Consider the following 19,276-nt stretch of genomic DNA (forward strand, 5'->3'; position numbering starts at 1 on the left):
CATGTTCCAGGTCCAACACCCCTAGCCATCCCTCCCTTCGTTACTGCTGGAGGGGCTGAGACTTGTCAAATTCCTTGAAGGAAGAGACATCGGACTCTTCCAAACGGCCCTGGATTCCTCACTCAGCGAGGATCTCAGGCTGCTCACAGCCAACTCAGAGGCTCATCTCAGATGGGAAGAGGAGAAGATGAAACACGGGGAGGCAGGGTACATCAGACTTCCCTGGGTAGGGGTGGGCGGGGGGAGTGGGGAGGAAACAACAGCCACGTCCACGAGGCAACGGCAGAGAGCTGGCATCCCACAGGTGCCCCCTGACATTAGCCGAGAGCGTCATAGAATTACCCAGCACCATCCCTTTTATCTTTAGACCCCAGACAATCTGCTGTCAGCTCATTCCAACCAGGCCTATTGGCCCAGAATGTGGCAGGAATCTACTTGATAGGAGAAAGATTTCCTGGTAATGTGGCAAGTGCCTCCGGTCTGCCTTCTGAACCATCTCTGTAATGTGACGGACCTCCCCAGTTCTGCAGGCCCTCACCGTTTTTAATCACGATCGCTATTACTGTGACCAGCAACAGGTGACGCAGAGAAAAAAACATTTCTACGTCAAACTGCCTGGAGATCTTTGCAATGGTTTACTGAGCCAGGATTTTTTTTTTAAGTAAAGGTAATGAGGGCCTAGAGGAAAGAAGTTATTCACTCAAGAAAACAAAAAAAAAACAAACAAAAAAAAATAAAAACCCAAAGTAGGCGGAAAGAGCCCCGAAGTCCACTGCCCAGCCCACAGTCTATAAGCTCCAGACCACTAAGCGAGGCTAAAGGTGTCCAGACGACACAGGAAGAGAAGGCCCAGTTCCCAGGCAGGCTCGCAGCCCCTCTGAGGGATCAGCATTCAGAATCTCGTGCTATTCGTAGGGGGTCAGGGAGAGCGGCTGGTCAGTTACTGCGGGAGGCCCAACTGTTTTGCCAACGACCACACCCTGCCATCTCCCACATGGCCAGTGCCTGATCGCTTAGGCTGGCCGCCCTGCCCCCGAGCCTTCGCTGGTTACTAGCCCCATTCACAGAAAAACCAGGAAGAGGAGAATGGAAAGAAGGGAGCAATTGTCTGGGAGATTCTGAATGGAGAAGTTTGAGGCTTCTCCACTGAATAAGGAAAACGCCCTCGTGGGAAGAGCAGGGGGTAGGGGAGGGCTTGGAACGGGTGGCCCACACCTGACTTACCTGGGAGGCAGGGAAGGAGAGCGTTGAATCCTATCTTCCTTGCTGCGCCTGGTTTCCAATAAGCAGGCTGGTGATGGTTCACCGACAAGACTGGGATGGCGTCACATCCATCAGCACTTGTGGTCACAGAACCACACAAACTGGGGGCTCAACAGCACCTCTGAAAGGGAGGAGGCAAAGACCCAGCCCACTCTGCCCTATACCTCCCAGCATGACATGCTCGTCCACCACCAGCTCCTCTGAGGACAGCTGGCCCCTTGTGCCGGTCAAGCCAGACTTCCGGAAGCCCCAAACGAGGGTGAGGGCGGGGAACAGACAAGCTCCCGGATGCCCATAGCTGGGTCTGCCTCACATATCCCAAAGAAAATCCAAGAAAGGACGAGGGAGGGCTGGAGGAAGGCAGGGAAGGCAGCAGGTTCAAAAGAAGGAAGAGAGAGGTCAAAAGACATCCTCGGGCAAAGCAGGGCAAACCGGAAACCAGGAAGACACACCGGAGGCCACACTGTGCTTTCAGCCACATCATGTGCCCAGCCTCTCCTCCAAACCCAGGATCCAGGATCCTTCGAGAAGCACCAGCCCCTCCTGGCCCTCAGCCTACATCAGCGCCCTCCTCCACAAGATTCTGAATCTACTAGCATGTGAAATAGGGGGAAGGAAAGAAAGCTTGGCAGCCCTGAACCAGACACAGACACAGATACACATATGCACGCGTGTGTGCACGCGCGCACACACACACACCCTCCCCAGTATAGAAGACCCCATGGAGATGGCTCACACTTTCCAGGCTCTGGCTCTCTGATAGAAGCGCTCCTCGCCCGCAGGGGAGGGCAGACACGTCTGATAAGAACTGCTTAGCACAACGCTATATATAGTCTAGGTTCCTAGCGGCCTAGAGATCTGGAGCTAGAACTTGGCAGAGAACCATGCTAGATGCTGGCAAGGCCCACCCCCCTCCCCCAGCTCCTCCAGCCAGCCAACGGAGAGCCTCACCTCCCTGCTGGGGGCAATGAGCGCAGGCAGGGCCCTTCCATTCAGCCCATGAACACTCTGCTCTGAGGGACCTGGACTTTTGGCTCTCTGTTTTAGGGAGAATCGACACCTCCTGGATGTGAGGGGGATGCGCAGGGGCTGAACACTGAGTTCTAGCCTCTCTGCAGCTCTCCAGCAGCGTGAGGAAATCGATCCAGTCCTCTCTTCTGGAGGACCAAGGGCGGCAGTGTGCAGGAAAGAATGGAGAAGGCACAGCAGCTGGCTAGGTTCAATAAACATCTATCCACTTCCGACGTTTGAAGGGATAAAAGAATGCAAAAAAATACTTACTGCAGAGAGCCAGGCTGCCAGGCAGCTCCTTTTTTTGTTCCAAATAAATGCAAACGGGCACACACTTATCCCACAGGATGACAACTGTCTTCTGCACACCAGCACCATCGTCAGCTGAGTCTCCAGGAGTTTGTCACCTACTCATGGAGCTGAACTCCTCTGAGTTCTCTGTGGGGAAGAAACGAAAGGTGGGCTCAGTTCCCAGGGCCAACCAAGCAATGCACATGCAGGCCCCAATCAGGGTCCCTTCTGGGCCCCCGGACATGGCCCTCCGCTGCGGCTCACCGTCCACTGACAGAAGAAACACCACGCCAGGCCCAGCATCCTGGAGGAAGGCCAGTCCCAGCAGGCACATGGTCTCATCAAGGACGGCCCATCCATCACATCTTTCTGAAAACAAACCTGAAGGACAACAGTTCTCTGAAGTACAGAACCTGGGCTCTCATCACATGCACAGCTTCTGGACAAAGAGACACAAAGGATCCAACACCCACATATATACAATTTTTTTAGGTCAAGTTGCTCTCTCCTCAGGCTGAAAAAGACATGACGCAAAGGGGCCGGGGCTGCCTTTGCGCTTGGGTGGGGTCGGCCAGCTCCCACCCCTCGCCCGTCTCACAGTCTGCTGTGACCTGGGCCGGGTCCCCCCGTCCCCTCTGGCTCCCAAGGCCCCAGAGCCACTCTTTCCAGACCCCAAAAGAGTCGCGCGGGGAAGTCCTTGGGGAGGGGAGGTGCTCGGCGACAAATGTCAGTGCTGGCATCATCCATCCACAGGAAGCGTGAGGCTGAAAAATGGCACACGAGGAAAGGAGGCAGAGAGCTCCAGGCCAGGCTGTCCCTCCATCTCCTCCCACAAGTTGTTTGCTCCTCCACACCAGACACTGGCCGAAAGCGGGGGAGGAGAGAAGGGAGGCCAGATGCTGGGGATGACGGTTTGGCTGAGATTCAGTGGCGATGGAGGCCCATGTTCTCTCTTGCTCCGAAGAAGGCCTGGTGGGGCGGGGCCGGGTGGGCGGGGCGGAGCGGGGGGGGGGGTGTCACGCGCACAAAGCGCAATGCTGCAGATTCAAGAAAAGTCTAGAACCCTGAGCCGCCATGATGACACAGACGCAAAGGTCAAGGACTTCAGGCCCACTACTGCGCCTAAGAAGGAAATGAGGAAGATGAAGGGGAGAAGATAAGACTTTGATTTGAGATAATAAGGAAAAGAGAGGCTGAAGTGGGCTGCCCAAGAGCTGGTCTTCAGCTCAAGGCCTGTGATGTGGATCCACCATCTTCACGTGATGCCAGCAGAGGAAACCTATGACTCCATATCCCCATAACGGGCACTAGGACTGCCAGGCCCACCCCTGCCCCCTAGAAGGGACCTGCCCTCCATCCAAGGCAATAAGCCACAACCGAGAAATCCCAAAGGGTTTTCTGAACCTGGGAAGATGTCTCTTGTTGGGGACCAGTGAGAGGAGTTCAAGAAGTGATCCTGTTTGCCAAGCTCATCTAATAAAACACAAACAGCTGATTTTCTTTTCAGATTCTAAAATTCAAGGGTCTATAGGGTCCTATTGAGTTATCCGACGTCACCCCCAATCCCGTGCCTGGCGGTGGTCTTTCTTTGCCAAGCCCTTCCTGAAAATGACCCCAGCCCGGGGTCAGCGCTGAGCCCCGACAAACTGTTTTTGCTGCTTTCATGTTGACAGAACGTCCTGGCCACTCGGCTGAGTGCTCCATCTCCAGGCTCCCGACACACTGAGTCATCATCCGAAGAGGAAAAAAACAACAAAGCAGCCGTCACCAGGGTCCCCGCTGCCGTCGGCTGACGACTCACGGGCTGTCGTCGCTCTCTGCTCCGCAGCCCCGGAACTGGTGACAGGGGGCTTCAGGGTGCCCAACTTCCCTCCCGTGGGATGCAACAGCATCAGGAAGCAGGCAGCCACTGCTGCGTTTGGAAAGAAGGGAAACTAACCTGGCATCAAAAGGATCCCAGGAAGGCTCACTGTTTAACCCTCACTCTGCCACCACCAATGCTCATGGCGTTTCCATGGTGTTTTCCTGATGCAAAAGTTCCTAATGCAAAAGAGGGTATTTACTCCAGGTGGGGGAAAGGCACTACCTCACAGGCTTCAGGTGCATACTTCCAGGTTACCTCCTCCCCTGCCCCTGCTTACGATACCGCTGAACGCACGTAAGCTTCCTTCTCCCCCAGTTCTTCTCGAGCCACCTGCTATGTTCCTTTCTTAAATCCCCACTAGACAACTGGGCAGGGGGAATGGAGCTGCATCACTTTCTCTTGGGAACCTATTTGCTTGGCAATATATTAGGCATTTCTGTGTAGTAGGTACAGAGGCTCCATCTCACTGACCGAGGACACTAAGACTTAGAAAAATCAAGTAACTTGTCTAAAACCACCCAGCTAAGATGAGGCAGAGTCAAGATGCAAACCTAGGTCTGCCCAAGCGCCATGTCTCTGCTTCTACGGTCTCCACTGATCTCTGGATTCCGGAGCTTATCCTGCTCTGAAGAGGCTACAACCTATCCCACCTCTGCCTCCTCTTTCGAGAGGAAGGAGACCAGGAAAACTGAAGTTTGTTAGTCCATCAATTTCAGCTACAAAAAATCCCCATTGTCTTGGGTGAACCTAGCCTCAAAGAAAGAGGAGAAAGTTAATGAGGCAGCAGGGAGGGTGGCATGGAAGAGCCAAACGACCCAGACCTTGGGTGCAGGAAGATGAGCCACCCAAAGTCTCACAGAACATCAGGGACTCACAAAACTCCTTAAATAGACACATTTTGGGGATCTACCTCGTATGCGGCATTTTGCAGACACTGAAGACTGAGAGAAGAAAAATGCAAAGGCTTTGACAGACCAGGGTTCTAATCACGATCAACACACTTACCGGCCATGGGACCCTCCTCGCAGGGTTGAGGTGAGAAATAAATGAAATAACCGCCGTGAACCAGACGGATGTGGTACCTGGCAAACAGAAAGCACCACACAGGTACATGTTTCCCTTCTTTTCCCTAGCTTCCTGGGGCTCACAATCTAATAGGCGACATAAAACTTATATACGAAGAACCACAGCACATCTACAGTAGCACAAAAGAGGCATGAAGCGTATGGGAGTCTGGCCGGATGGGAGGAGGGCTGCTTCTTGTGAAGGTAATCAGGAGAGGTCCACGGAAGACGGTGGGACTGCCGCAGGTGGGTGCAGTGGAGAGGAGGCGTGGAGAGTATCACTAGTGAGAACAGAGAGATAGAAAAAGCAAGAAAAAGTAAGTCGTCTGGTTTCTCTGGAATACGTGGTCCACCTAGGGAAACTCAGAGAGGTGAGACTGAGTTTAGGAAAGCTAAGACAAGACTAGTTTCAGACAGCCTCCAGCATACTGCTAAAGGGAAGGAATCTCCTTCTGGAAACCATGAGAAACCATTTTAAATTTCTGAGCAAGAAAGACAAGATGGCCACTGCACGCAGAAGGGCCTGGAGAGGAGAAGGACGGGCAGCAGGGAGCCTCACTGGAGGACTACAGCTGGATCCATGGCACTGGCAGGGGGCGTGCGAAGGAACAGAGAGGAAGAAACGGGAAAAAGGCAGGGCCATCCAAACAAATCCTCAAAGCTGCCATGGACCCCACCCCCAGTCTCCATGGGGAGACTGCCAGAGACAGAACCTATTTGGGGAACACAAACCACAGGTCCGACACGTCTGAGATGAGCTGCCGTATCTCTGCCTCCGCCCTCCCGCCCCGAACAAGGCTCTTCCCCGGACTGCTCTAAGCCGCAGGCCGATGACGGCATGGGAGACCCAGGCCTTCGGGGAGCAATGCCCACGCTCTGGCAAAGCCAGGGCTGTGTCCGAGGGTGGGACTGGGCGGTCCTGCCCCTGGGGCCACCTTCACTGCGGCAGCCACCGCTGTGCCCGCCTCTGCTGCGCTTCTGCCCCCCCGCACCCCCCTCGCCGCCGCCGCCTCCGTCATAGCCCCCGCCCCCCGCCCACTCTGCGGAACTGGCACAGCAGGACCAGAAAAACCAACGCCACCATGTCGGAGACGAGCAGAAATGCCTCCAAAATGGCAGCCTTATGATAAAAAGGAGTCCAAAAATATTATCAACCCACCCAGGGAAAGGGAAAGCCAGAGACAAGGGGAGGGAACTGTCAACCACCTCCCAACTGCCCCCCCCAAACCCTTACTCTCACAATTGTCACATCTTTCCCTTCAGAAACTTCCTCTCAAAAAGCAGAAAGCATAAGAGGGAAAGAAGGGCATCATCCCATCCTCCTGAGAGGTCCTGGGGGCCATAGGTGACATAGGGCATTCAGAAGGACACTCTGCGTTTCATATCCCAAGATGGGGGTCAGCAATCCATTTCTGTCTTCAAACCCAGCCCCTATCACTGACTGGACAAGAGCTAGCCCTCCAAGGGAGTGGAGCCTTTCACCGCTCACCCACCAGACCCTCCCCAGCTCTGTGGGCCCTGGGGAGCCAGGAGATAGGGTTGCAGGAAAGGGCCGAGAAGGCACAGCCGTGCCCTCCGTTATGTAATAAGAAGGGCGGTGCTGTCCTAGGCCAGAGACCCAGGGCGCATTGCGCTCCCAGATGCGCAGTCATGGGCGGGGGCCACTGCGCAAGGTGCAGGGCTCGGAAACCCCCTCCCCACAGACACAAGGGCTGCAACAAGGACCAGACGGGGAGCTGGGACCCTGATTTTTCCAAGTCCTCCTCCCCCAACCAGAGGCGAGCAGCCTGCTGCCCTAGTTTTGCTCTTACTCTCCTCACTCCCCAGAATGACAAACCCTTCTAACCTGGGACCTCCAAGCCTCTTGCGGCCCCGTGGCTTTCGGGAAATCCCACCAAATACGCAGTTTCTGATCAGCGTCCTGGGGTCGGTTCCCGTCCTCACCTTTCCAAGCACCGGGGAGCAGCAGCTTCCAGAAGGCAGGTCCTTCCCATAATGGGCTCAGCTCTGGACAGCCTGGGACGTCAATGCAAATCTCCTGTCCCCGGGGAGGAGCCCGGAGTCAGCAGGAAGCCCAGGGTGGCGGCAAGAGCAGCAGTAGCAGCTCTGCCCTACCTTGCCCATGCGTTTCCAGGGGAGCCAAGATTTATTTTGCCGCAACGCTGAGGTGTGGCTGATCGGAAAATTCCCACTAAAGAACGAGTATTTTCTTCCAGTTTGGTCAACCCTCTGCGTGCCCATCTTCCCAACCCCTGCCCCTCCAAAACAAAAGTTTGGGGAGCCCTCAGCTCCTCTCCCTTACAGTGCATGAAGTTAAAAAGGCACAGGAAGAGGCTTCAACTGGTCAGTCAGAAGCAGGCACAGACACAGGAGCATACGCACACCCCTAAACAGATTTTAGAAAGCTGCTGGGCTTCCCCCCCACCTTTAAGCAAGTGAAATGCAAATTCAGATTTGATACCCTTCCCTCAGCCAATCAAAAAAAGGTTTTCACCTGCCATTGGTCCACCCACCAATCAGAGGAAGTGTCTGGAGTGAGAGCCCTCCCCTGGCCAATGGAAGGCCAGCTCAGTCACTTAGTTAATGATGCAGCAGTACAAGGAAGGCCATCACATGTGAACTGGAAGGGTGCCAACATGGAGACACAGAGAGCACAAGGTAAACAACTTTCCAACGCCAAAAGGATGACATTTAATCTCTAAATGCTAGCTTCCCTTCTCAGCTCATCCTCAACCCCTCTCAGCTGGCCCTACAGATCCTGGGTCCCTCACTACCTGTCCCCCCAGAGCCCCTAACAAGATCCAACAGTGACTGCGTCACCATTCCCCACTTTCCCCAACTACGCAGTGACAAACCTACCAGCTTTACCCCACTTCTCGCAGCCCACGCCCCATCCTGCCCACCTGCTCCCCAACAGCCCCAGATTCCCAGGGCCGAATGTTTCAACAAGGCAACCCCTAGAAAGCTGCCCCTCTCGCCTTCCTCTCAACACTTCTCCTCCTCACTCCGTACCTTCTACCTGAGAACCATACGGACGGACAGACACCGATACCCAAACAACTTGGAAAACCAGCCTGTCTCTCTGTCTGTCTGCCCGATGGAAGGAAATGGGGGTAGAGGCTGGGAGGTCAGGTGGGACGCCAGGGACGGCTTGCTCCTCTTTCCTCTACCTCAGTCAGGCTTGAGCAGCTGACACTAAGGGAAAAGAAATTAAAGTGGAAAAAACCCCTCCCTCAGAAAAAAAAAAAAAATAGCAAAAAGCAAGAAAGAAGGTGAGAAAGACAGAGCACCCACATACGCAGAGACATCGCCCCCGATCCCAGCAAATACGTACGTGGGGGAAGACGGGGGTTACGCCATCAAGTCCTGAAGCCCATCGGACCACCCATCGTCGCCTGCGCAGACCCAAATCTCGGTCGGCCGTAAGGTGCCGCAGTCCCGAATGTTCCAGAAACTGGTCCCATTAAACCTTCCACCATCGCCCCGAAACCTCCTGCTCCCACCCCTGCCCCCCACCGCCACCCTACCTCCTCCCCGCGGGAACCGCCCGTGCCACCTTGCGTGTCATCTCCTTAGCCTAGGCTACCCAGAGGCCTCCGGCCCCTGACAGATTTCTGAACGCTTGGCAAGTGAGCTGGCAGAACCTGGTGCCCGGTGTTGCTATGACTTGTTTCTTGATTTCTCTCTCTCTCTCTGCTGCAGCACGGCTGTTGCTAGCAGACCTATCGACGGAGCGCTCGCGCTCTCTCTCTCTCTCCCTCTCTCTCTCCCCTCTCTCCTCTCTCTCTCTCTGAGCTCTGTGACGCAGATCTAAATTCTCCAGTCTGCTCCTTGTGTTGCAAGAGCAGAACTGCAGCTTTTCCCCTGGAGAGCCAGAGGGCAGTGCCAAGGCTGGTCAAACAAGGCAAAAAAAAAGTTGGGCCTACACTCGGCTTTCCTGGCCACACTTCTCAGCCCCTCTTTTACCCCAGACCTCACTGCTCTGGGGCACAGAGGGCCTGGTCCCTGCAGGCTCAGGCCTTCCCTGAGGGCTCCCCAGCCATAAGACTAGCTTAACTCTTTGAGTGACAGCGCCCAGAACCCAGACAGGGCTGTCCCACACTAAATGTGGCGTCATCTTTTCTTGAACCATGTGAGCTTCTCCTGGACCCGAGAATATAATGGCCCCCACCCTGAGACCACCGTCCTATTAACTCTTTCTGCCACAGACAAGTCCAGAATTACAGCCGTAGCTGATTTTCATTGTTTTCTGCTTTTTTGGCCACAAACCAGGATCTTTTTTCTTCCTGGAATTTTCTAAGGACAAAAAGCATAATTAAAACATTGCCTGCTTACCCCATGAGTGAGCTCCTTCTATTGGGGCAGGAATTGGAGAAACCAAATTGAGTGGCAGCCTGAAGAATCTAGAGTAAAACCAGTCCGGATCTCCACTCTTCCGGGGCTCAGAATTTTAGGGCTTGTGCAGATAGGTCCAATCACTTCTCAAAAGGCACTTAGGCTACTCAGTCCCAGAGATTCAGGTTGCTGAGTCATTTGTTCCCAAGAAGATCCTCTGACAACATGAAAAGCAGCAAAACGGAGCAGCAGCCAAGCCTGGACCTGCAGTGGCCAACGACTGGCTTCTTCTCTCCAGGGCAGGTGGCCAAATGAGATGAGCACCCGCCAGCCCACCCCGCACTGCCCCTGCCATGGTAATACATGGGCATTCACACCTGGAAACTCTCACGGGGCGGGGGGGGGGGGTTCCCACCAATGCTCTGGAGACTGACTGGGCTCGTTTTTGGATACTGACAGGTCTCCACTGCAGCAAAGCACATAGCTCCCAATATTTTCCTGCCCCCAGACCCAGAAATAGTTCCAGAACAACTCAGATGCTAAACTCACTGGACTCCATACACCTAGACAGACTCAGGAAGTCTTGGGTTCCCACAACGCCACATCCAAAGAAAGCAGACCCGCAAAGGTTTCTGGCGACCAGTTGTACCACAAGAGCCTAGCCCTGATCGGAAGTGAGAGATGTGTTCAGGTCCTGGGGCAGCTGACTCAAAGTATATCACACATCGAGATCATTGCAACTTCAAGACGGCTTGAGAATGAGAGGCCAGGCAGCAACCTTATCCTGTACCCCAACTCCCAAGCAGCCTTCTTCAAGCAACTACTCTGGGCCAAGGTTTCACCCAGCAGAAAGAAGACCACCTGGAAGACAACCATGGTACTCCATGGCTTTAAAAGAAGTCCAGAGCATCCGTGCCAAGCTCTCAGCAGGGGAGAAAGTGCTTCAAATTCACACCTTCTGGGCTCCAGGGTAGAGCATGCCAATAAAGAAGTCACCTACTGGTCTGATGACCAAAGGAATGTGGCCTTGATGGCACCAACGCAAGTCCCCCGGAATGGTCCTCTGCCTACTTAAATACCATTTGCCGTAGTTTCCTTTTCCATGGAAGAAAAACATGCCTAAGTTCATGTCAGGACATTCCTGATTTATCCAAGACGCCCAGGATCAAATAAACAAAGGGCTTTGAGCTCTGCCAGGGAGCCTCCTGCTTCAGGAGGGAGAACGAGAAGGAAGCAGGGCTCAGCACAGAGTTGGCCCATCACCCCGTGAACTTGGTGAATGACGTGGCTGCTCAATGCCATGGTGATGGAGATGTCACGGGTGGGTGGAAGTGACAGAGAAGAGGCAAATAAGTCACGAGAGACGGAGCAAGAGCAAGTTAGGGTCAGGAGGGCCAGACGCAGCCACAGAACCTACAGACGGAGGCTGACTGTGGTTCAACCACAGCACAACGGAGCTTGAGCCCATGCAAAGGAAGGTCCCCGTCTCAGGGCTCGGCAGGAACCAACTCTGACTTGCAAAGCATTATGGCAGCACTATGTTTGGGAGGCTCTGTTTCATTTCATTTTTAATCTAAGTCTTTTCTCTTTCTTCCCACGACGCTGTTACTCTCCTTACAATTTACTAAGGTTGAAACTGTCATTTTAGGTGCCCCTGCCCAACGCTAGGTCTGCCTTCTATTAACCTGATTCTGCATGGCACCCAGAACAGAAAAAACCCACATGGGATGACCAGGAAGCAGAAATGGATTCAGTTCCAAAAACATGGGAGGATGTTTACTCAGCAAGCACGCTCAAGTCTACAAGGAAGCAGTTTTACAGGGTGCTGCATGCGATGTTTGATTTCAGGGGGTAAAGATAACTTTGGAGTGAGGGGAAGGTGCTGGCTCCTTCCGTCCACCCTGTGAGGTCTGGGAAGGCTGGGCCAGGGCACACTTGAAAAGGCAGGGCTTCAACTCAAGCCCAGCAGGTCACTGGCTCGCTCCGGCTTCTCTGCAGCTCCAGGCCTCGGGAACTAAACACACTCTCCAGACATTGCGAGCTCTCCGTGGCCTCTGACTGATCTGGGTCAAAACCTCGAAATGTCAGAGAGGAAGAATTTTTTTCTTTAAAGGGGATGAGCTGGACTTTTACCCAGCCCTCGCCCTGGGTTTGGAATGCAAGCACTCTGGAATTGCCACGAACTCCAGTTCGGCGGGCATCAGCCAACAGTGCAGGCTTAGTGCAGCCTCTCTGTCCTCCCATTTCCTCATTAGGGCCTCCTGAACACGGGCTGGATCTTTCATCAGGAAAGAAGTCATTTCTCTCAAGACAGGGAGCTCTGTACAGGGGACTGATCTCAAACTCCACACGAGTATCACGGGCTCGAGTGGGTGTTCTAGATAAATCAGGCAGCGGTCTGGTCTCAGGCAGCACTGACAGGTTCAGGTCCACAGGGAGAAGGTGTTTCTGTTTACCGCCTGGAAGGGAGCAGACAAAGGGCACTCGGTAACCCCAGGAGGTAAATCACTGATTAAGTACCTACTAGATGCTAAGGCCACATTCAGCGCAGAAGAAGTATAAGACACAGGCCATCACCTCAAGACATACAGGTTCTGTGAGAGGACCCTACAAGCATTCCCAAATTAGCATCTCTGATGCTTCCAAAGTCTGCTCTTTAAAAGCCGGAACTCATTTTCTCACTGAAACAATATTAAACGTACTGGTTGGGTTCCCAGGCTAGCCCACAAGAGACTATTTCACCCACTTCAGGAAGAGACAAACCCCAATGCCTTGGGGGACTCGGCAGGTAGCAAAGGATGCAAGCCACGGGGAGGGAGTGTGTCAGGAGCAGGGACAAGCCCCTCCCCTGCTCTGCCCGCTTGGGGCCATCTGGGAGTAGAGACCCAGATCGTCCAATTTTTCAGGAGAAGGCAAAAATCTACATTTACTACATTAAACTCTTGAATTTTAAACACTGTCCCCCAATTTTTGAAGTCCAAACATACCTGCAGAGTTTCCATTGTGTTTTCTCTGTGGTAATGTGTCCAAAATATGCTATAGGAACAAGCACTGCCCGAGTGAGGATTTAAATAAAATAAAGAAACAAAGAAGAAGATAACCGAAAGGATTCACCTCACAGATGCTGCTAATGGAGGAAAAGAATGGCACAGAAGGAAATAAGGGAAATCCTGCCCTTTAGGTCAGTGGTTGTCAACCAGCCCCATGTTGAGGGCTGCAGGTGGAGGGGTACCTCGGAATTATTTTTAACTATGAATGAAACCATTAGAGTGCTAGTATTTGTGCCCCATCCTGACCCACCAGAAGGACAAAAGAATCATTCCAATACACAGGCCCTCTCTCCCAGATGAGAGTTGCTGCTCTGGGCATCCTCAAAGGCTCCATTTGGGGCTTTGTTGATAAGATTGGAAAGGATTATCATAATCCAGCTGCCCATCCAAGGCATAGGGCCCTCCATAAACAACACTAAGACCAAGGCACTGCCCGGCCTCTACTTCATTCAGTAACCACCCCTCCCCCCACCCCGGCCCACCTTTGGAGGTCTCAGACAATGGAACATAACTGAGATGACGTCACTCTCAAGGTAGCTAATTACCCGCCTTAAGTCTTCGCTCTGTCTCTGGAGCCCGCGGTATGAGCCTACCCCCCCCAAAGGCTTTCAGATATTTTAGGATAACCATTGCAACGACAAGTCTTTAGGCTAAACAAGGAGGTACAAAAAGGGAAATGAAAAAGGGGTGGGGGTGGAGGCAGGAGGGATGGTAAGGGAGAAGAAGCCGGAGAGAAAGAGTCTTAAAATAGATGGTCAAAAGTTAACAAGCCAAAGGAAAAGAGGAAGAGACCTATGTATTGTGTATTCATGAGAAAGGAGGCACTTGTGGCAGAAAAACAGCTGAGTGACACAGGACATGCAAAATGAAGGGTCCACAGTCCAGACATAAAAGAAAATGTCAAGATGAGCCAGGGGATTAGACAGTTCTCAAGGCCAGCCACCAGGCTGTGCCAATGACCCAGGACAAATTGGTTAAAACCTGGAATTGGGAGAAGAAAACTGTATACAACTCAGTTTATAAGTATGGAATATTCTTTTGCCCATTTTTGGGAGGGAGAGGGGCTCTTTTTCTTACGCGTCTGTTGGATTATTTACGTACTCTGGATACGAATCCACTTGCCGGTTGTAGGTATTACGTGTATCCTTTCCACTCTGCTTGCCTTTTCTCTCTTTTATTGATGTCTTTTGATGATGAGAAGTTCCTCATTTTAATGTCATCCAACTTATCAATCTTTTCCTTTATTTTTGGTGCTCTTGGTGTCTTCTTTAAAAAATGTATGGCTACCTCAAGGTTATGAAGATACTCTATGTGACCTTGTAAATGAAGTTTTATTTTGTCTTAACTTTCACATTGAGATTGATGATCTCTCTGGAATTTATTTTTGTGCATGACGTGAGGTGGTGGTCAAGATTATTTCTTTCCTTGTGGACATCCAACTGACCCAGCACTGTTTATTATTAAAATGACCGTTCATTTCCCACTGCCCAGCAGTGCCCCCTTTGTCATAAATCAGGTGTCCAGATATACACGGGTCTATAACTAGGCTCTCTGTTCCATTCCTTTGGTCAGAAATAAGATAGACAAATAGGTCTACTCTTACAGTATGGAGCACCAATCTTAAATCAGGTGATGTTTTAACGTGAGGATATGTCTACAAGTAAAGTTTAAGAAAATATAAATCGAATAACTAATTTTGCAACGTTCAACGTGGACAGACATAGTCTGAGCGCAGCCTGGGCCTCTCAGAAAGAGTAGGATGAAAAGAAACAGACACAGAAAAAGCATCCCAAGCTAAGGAAGGGGGCAGCAAGAAGAAAGGGACAGAGGAAGAAATTAATCTTTTTATTTTTTGTAGACAATAACATAGTGATCAAGAGAACAGACTCACACTGTTCAAGAGATAACTGGCAGCTAAATCCCAACTTATATACTCTTTAGCTGTGTGATCTTGAGCAACTTAACTCAGCCTTTCTGAGCCTCGGTTTTCTAATCTGCAGAACGGGGGAAATCGTCCTCATTGAGCTCTGCAGATTACATAGATTAATCTGATGCATGTCACCTACATCACATTATTACAGAGCCTAGCAACCTAAGTATTCAAAAATACTGGGTGCTATCCTCATCATGGTTAGTGATACCTCAGAGGCCAGCCAGACTGTGGGAACAATCTTGCCATTCAACAAACATTTCGTGAGGACACACGACTAAACAAGGATAATACAGATAGTGGTGAAAAACTCAGACTCTAAAGGGAGACAGGTCTGAATGTGCATCCTAATACAGCCTCTACTAGTTATACAGACTTGAACAACTTTTTTGACCTTCCTAAGTTCCTATTTTCAGCTTCATCCATACTTCCTAGGGGTTTTCTTGGTGAGGATGGTATGAGATACAGGAGCGTTCAGCACAATGCCCAACACAGAGTTAATGTTCAACTGGTACCAGTATCACTACGATGATGATGGTGATGATGGACCATGATGTTTTTGTGGTTGGTACCATACCAGGCGCTGGAAGAAAAGGCCTAGTAACACCTCAAGAGACCTATAGTACCTGGCAATCTCAGTCTTTCAACCAAGTACTAATCAGGCACAACCACACCTCGCTTCATACTGACAAGACCAAGTAGACAAGGTGGAGTATGTTGAGGTGATAGGCTGAAGACAGAGGAGGGCCTTCGAGGAAAAAGCTTGAGTGCCAAGTAAAAGCCAAATTGCTGGGACAGTTAACTACCTGGTAAGGAAATTCTAATCTCAGGGAACTTTAAGAAGAAATAAAAACACAGAATCGATAAATATATATAATTAGAAAAAGTCTGAAAATGTGCTGAGTCGGGGGAGGGGCGTGTCAGAAACGGTACTTGTAGATTAGACGTCTGGTGTTATCCATGGGGAAAAGGGTTCCTGAAAGAACCGTGCCATTAATAGCTTCGATCAACAATAACGACCATGATGTGGTCCGTCTAACAGCCTTAAAGACCGCATCTCGTCAGTCTCCAGAAACAACTACCCCAGAACCACTGAAGAGTTTTTCCCATCAAATTCCCAACCCAAAGGACCATGGCACTTCTGCCCAGGTTGCTGAGCTGAAGTGAAACAAGGCCCCAGCAGTGAAAACAAACACTCCAAGGACACAATGCTGCACCACGTGCCAAGTGAAAATCCGAGAGACAAGGGCTAGGGACAGCCTGTGCTGGAGGGTAGGTCCTGGCAGAGGTGAGATGCAGATGCAGACACGGAATGCCGCCACGGGCGGGGAGCTGGAACCAGGCAGCAGGCAGTAAGTGGCCTGCCAGACGCTGGCCCTGAGAACACAGGACTCCCCTGACTACAGGGTGAAAGAAGATGAGTGAGGGCCAAGTCAGCTCCTTAACAAACAGAAGTGAGCCCCAGCACCAACAGAGACTCCCGTGTGGAATACGCCAAGGGCAGTGTAGTGACGGGGCACGTTTGTTTAGGGGGAAGGTCAGGCCTAGGGTGGCAGATATCGTGACCAGTATGCTCTATTCATAAGTAGACGCCTTCTTCTGGGCAGACTGAGTCAGTCTGCCTCTCAGGCCAAAAATCCAGGCTCCAAACCGTCCTGCCCAAGCTGGCTCCCACCACCTCCTGGGAAAATGGAAAAGGCCAAAATGTCTGCCTTACCCTAGGCCACTGAACGTTAAATCTAAGCTACTGCCCCAGAGGGCTCATGGCTCAGCCTCAGGCAAAACCCAGGCTGGCAATGGGACGGGCACCTACTATTCTGACAGCGGGCTGGGGCTCAGTAAACATGGTCATTCCACTGGCCAAAGCCCCTGAACGAGGGGCTTCTAGGGTTGCCTGAAATGCAGGAGGCAAAGTCTTCTTGGGACTCAGGGAGTAACCCAACGCAACTCTTGGCTGGCTGTTCTTGAAATCCTGGCCGTCAACGGATGGAAATAATTTCCAGAGAGATGGAGTGTGGCCGGGCCACATGAGTCGGACCCTGCCGTCTGTGCCACCCGCCAGATGCGGCTGGGGAAATGAGGGGTCTTGGCCAGATGCCCTCCAGGCACAGGCTAGGACCCTTAGATGTTACTGCTGCCCCTGGGGTTCTTGATCAAAGAGGGAAGTGCTGAGCAGGAGCAGACATATCTAGGGTATGGAGAACCTGGGCAACTGATCATTCACGGGGCTGTACTGACCTCTGCATGACCACATGAGTGCCATGTGTCTCAAAAATGGCGTTTCTTTCCTGCCCCGGTACCAACTATTGCTTCACTCAGCTGAGTCAGAACTAGAGAGCAGTTGTCACAAACACAAGTAGGATGGGGGTTCCCCAAACAACTCTGACTTGCACTTTAACTTCCATACTGCCTTCTCCCCCACACAGGGGGCATGCCCATGCCCATGACCTTGCCCACAGCCTGAGAGGGACAGGAAAGACCTCGGAGCCATCGTGCACACCAAGGCACAGGTCGGGACTTTCAGCAAAGCGCCGGCCTCGTCAGGAGCTGGAGGGGGGACAAGGCTCTCATATGACGAGCCTTGGGTGGGCGAGGGGTTGGGGCAGTCTAAAACATAATATTTAATGTCATATTTGGGGGCAATACTGGGGATGCATTGTACATTATTTTCATAATATTAAGCCTTAACAAAAGTAAGGTCCCACAAAATGTTTGATGATGTGAGTACCTCCTATGCACACAGAGAGCTCAAGAGTAGGGAGGGGATGATGACCAGAACCGTGGGATAAAGGTCAGTCCTGTGAGTGTTTCATTTACAGAGGGAAGGTGTTGGAACAACACATGAAGGTTCAGCTCTCTGAAGGCCTCTGGGACTGGCGGGCAGCCGTTATTCTCAGGTTAGGATCTGGTTCAGGCCTGGAAGGTCAGTGTTCTTGCCCCCGAAGCAGAGAAACAGTAACAGCCTTAAAACACAAAGGATGACGCTGAGAAGCTTCTCCCAGTGCCATTGGATGTGGAGTGACAGGAGCGGCCCACCCTCCAACGCCCTCCCTCTAAAATCTCCAGAGTCCTCAGGGCCTAGGGTGAGCACTGAGAAGGCAGGTGAGTCCTACACATTTGTTATTCCAAGAAAACATGCCTGGGGCTGACTATGTGTCAGGCTTGGTGTTAGGCCCTCTTCGGGGAACTCTGCCCATGGAAGCAAGGGCTTTCCTGGTTGCCAGAGCCTGGAGAACTAGGACAGTAGGAGGACAGCTGGCTCCTTAATCCCACTCTGGCCCCCCCAAACAAGGCAGGTCTTGGCCCCTGGACATCACTCTGTGCCCTTCTGCAGTGACAGAGCTAAGGGGGTGGGGGGACACCTGCAGGCTGAGCGCGCTGACGACACAGTCAAGAAGCTTCTGCGGAAGCTGACACAAAAAAGGACCACTGGTGCTTCCGAGACCCCAGAGTCACCAGAGGGTTAGAGGACACCGGATGCAAGGAGCTGGGATGCTCAGATAAGCCTGGGGGCTCCCCAGCCACTTCCCCGGCAAGGCCAGTTCCTAACAGCCAACGGAATACCCCTGCTGACTTCCCAGTCCCAGTGAGGTCACCAGGAGAGCAGTAACCGCCACTCCTGCCCTGGACCCAAGAGAGCTGCCCAACCCCATCCAAATGGCTGGGGATGACCCACCAGATAGAGACTTAGAAACCTGGTGTTGTAAGACGCCCTACAGGTCATCCGACCTCACCTTTCACCAATACAAGGAGACTGGCCTTGGGCTGGAGGCCAATGTATGGGACCTTGGGGGGGTTACTTCATTTCTCAGGCTAAGTTTTCTCATCTATAAAGTAGGGCTAAGAAACTACTCATACCCCTGCCCAGCGTTGTAGGAGATTAAGTGAGTCCATACAAGTAAAGCCCTGGGTCACACTGCCTGCTACACAACAAGCATTCAGGAAGTGGCAACTATTATGACTTTTTATTATTAGCATCCCTGCGTCATGGCCATTCAGCTTACCTGTAAACACCAAGAGCACCGCTGAAGGGGCTCACTGTCTCAGAGGGCCACCCATCTTTCCTCCCTCGAGTCCTTCGCAGCTCAAAGGGAGGGACAATGACCCAGCTCCCTGCACCAACAGCGGCCGCCCTGTCACTGCCGCAGAGTAATAAGCCCGACACCCACATCACATCACAGTCCTTTCAATACACAAAACTCTGCCCAGCAAACTCGTTCTGCTGAAATCTTCCCCTCTCTGGGGTATATATGCCCGTGCTTTAACCATTCCTCATATGCCAGCAGCCCTCCTCTGCACTCATTCTACTTTGACATTTTCCTTCTCATTGGGATCTGAACAACCCTCCAAAAGTGGCCTGAGGAGGAGGGACAGCAGACTGACCTCCAGCAGAACCTTCTTCCCACAGAAGCTCTCCCTCCCTCCCTCCTGCTTTCTCCACCAGTGCAGCTGCCCCGCCCCTCCACTC

General features: G+C 52.1%; 1 protein-coding gene across 12 annotated transcripts in view; it reads right to left on the bottom strand.

Moving 5' to 3' along the window:
* LOC149750485 (uncharacterized) overlaps window positions 1-19,251 on the bottom strand; it is a 32,546-nt gene extending 13,295 nt beyond the window's left edge. For 2 of the 12 annotated variants that reach the window (XM_089909062.1, XM_089909080.1), the window contains exons 1-3: window positions 7,438-19,251; window positions 5,435-5,511; window positions 1,225-2,946 (exon numbers count right to left, since the gene is read on the bottom strand). In XM_089909062.1, the coding sequence (XP_089765188.1) occupies window positions 2,678-2,946; window positions 5,435-5,511; window positions 7,438-7,487 (396 nt within the window). In that variant the 5' untranslated portion in view covers window positions 7,488-19,251 and the 3' untranslated portion in view covers window positions 1,225-2,677. Of the gene's footprint in view, window positions 1-1,224 lie in introns of all 12 variants that reach the window. The other 10 variants (XR_016392720.1, XM_089909076.1, XM_089909067.1 and 7 more) reach the window with 10 other exon arrangements.
* Window positions 19,252-19,276: the final 25 nt, after the last annotated feature.

Source organism: Delphinapterus leucas, chromosome 1, assembly GCF_059928025.1.
Source record: "Delphinapterus leucas isolate spDelLeu-1000000601 "Yukka" chromosome 1, BTC_Dleu_Yukka2, whole genome shotgun sequence".
Lineage (NCBI taxonomy): Eukaryota > Metazoa > Chordata > Mammalia > Artiodactyla > Monodontidae > Delphinapterus > Delphinapterus leucas.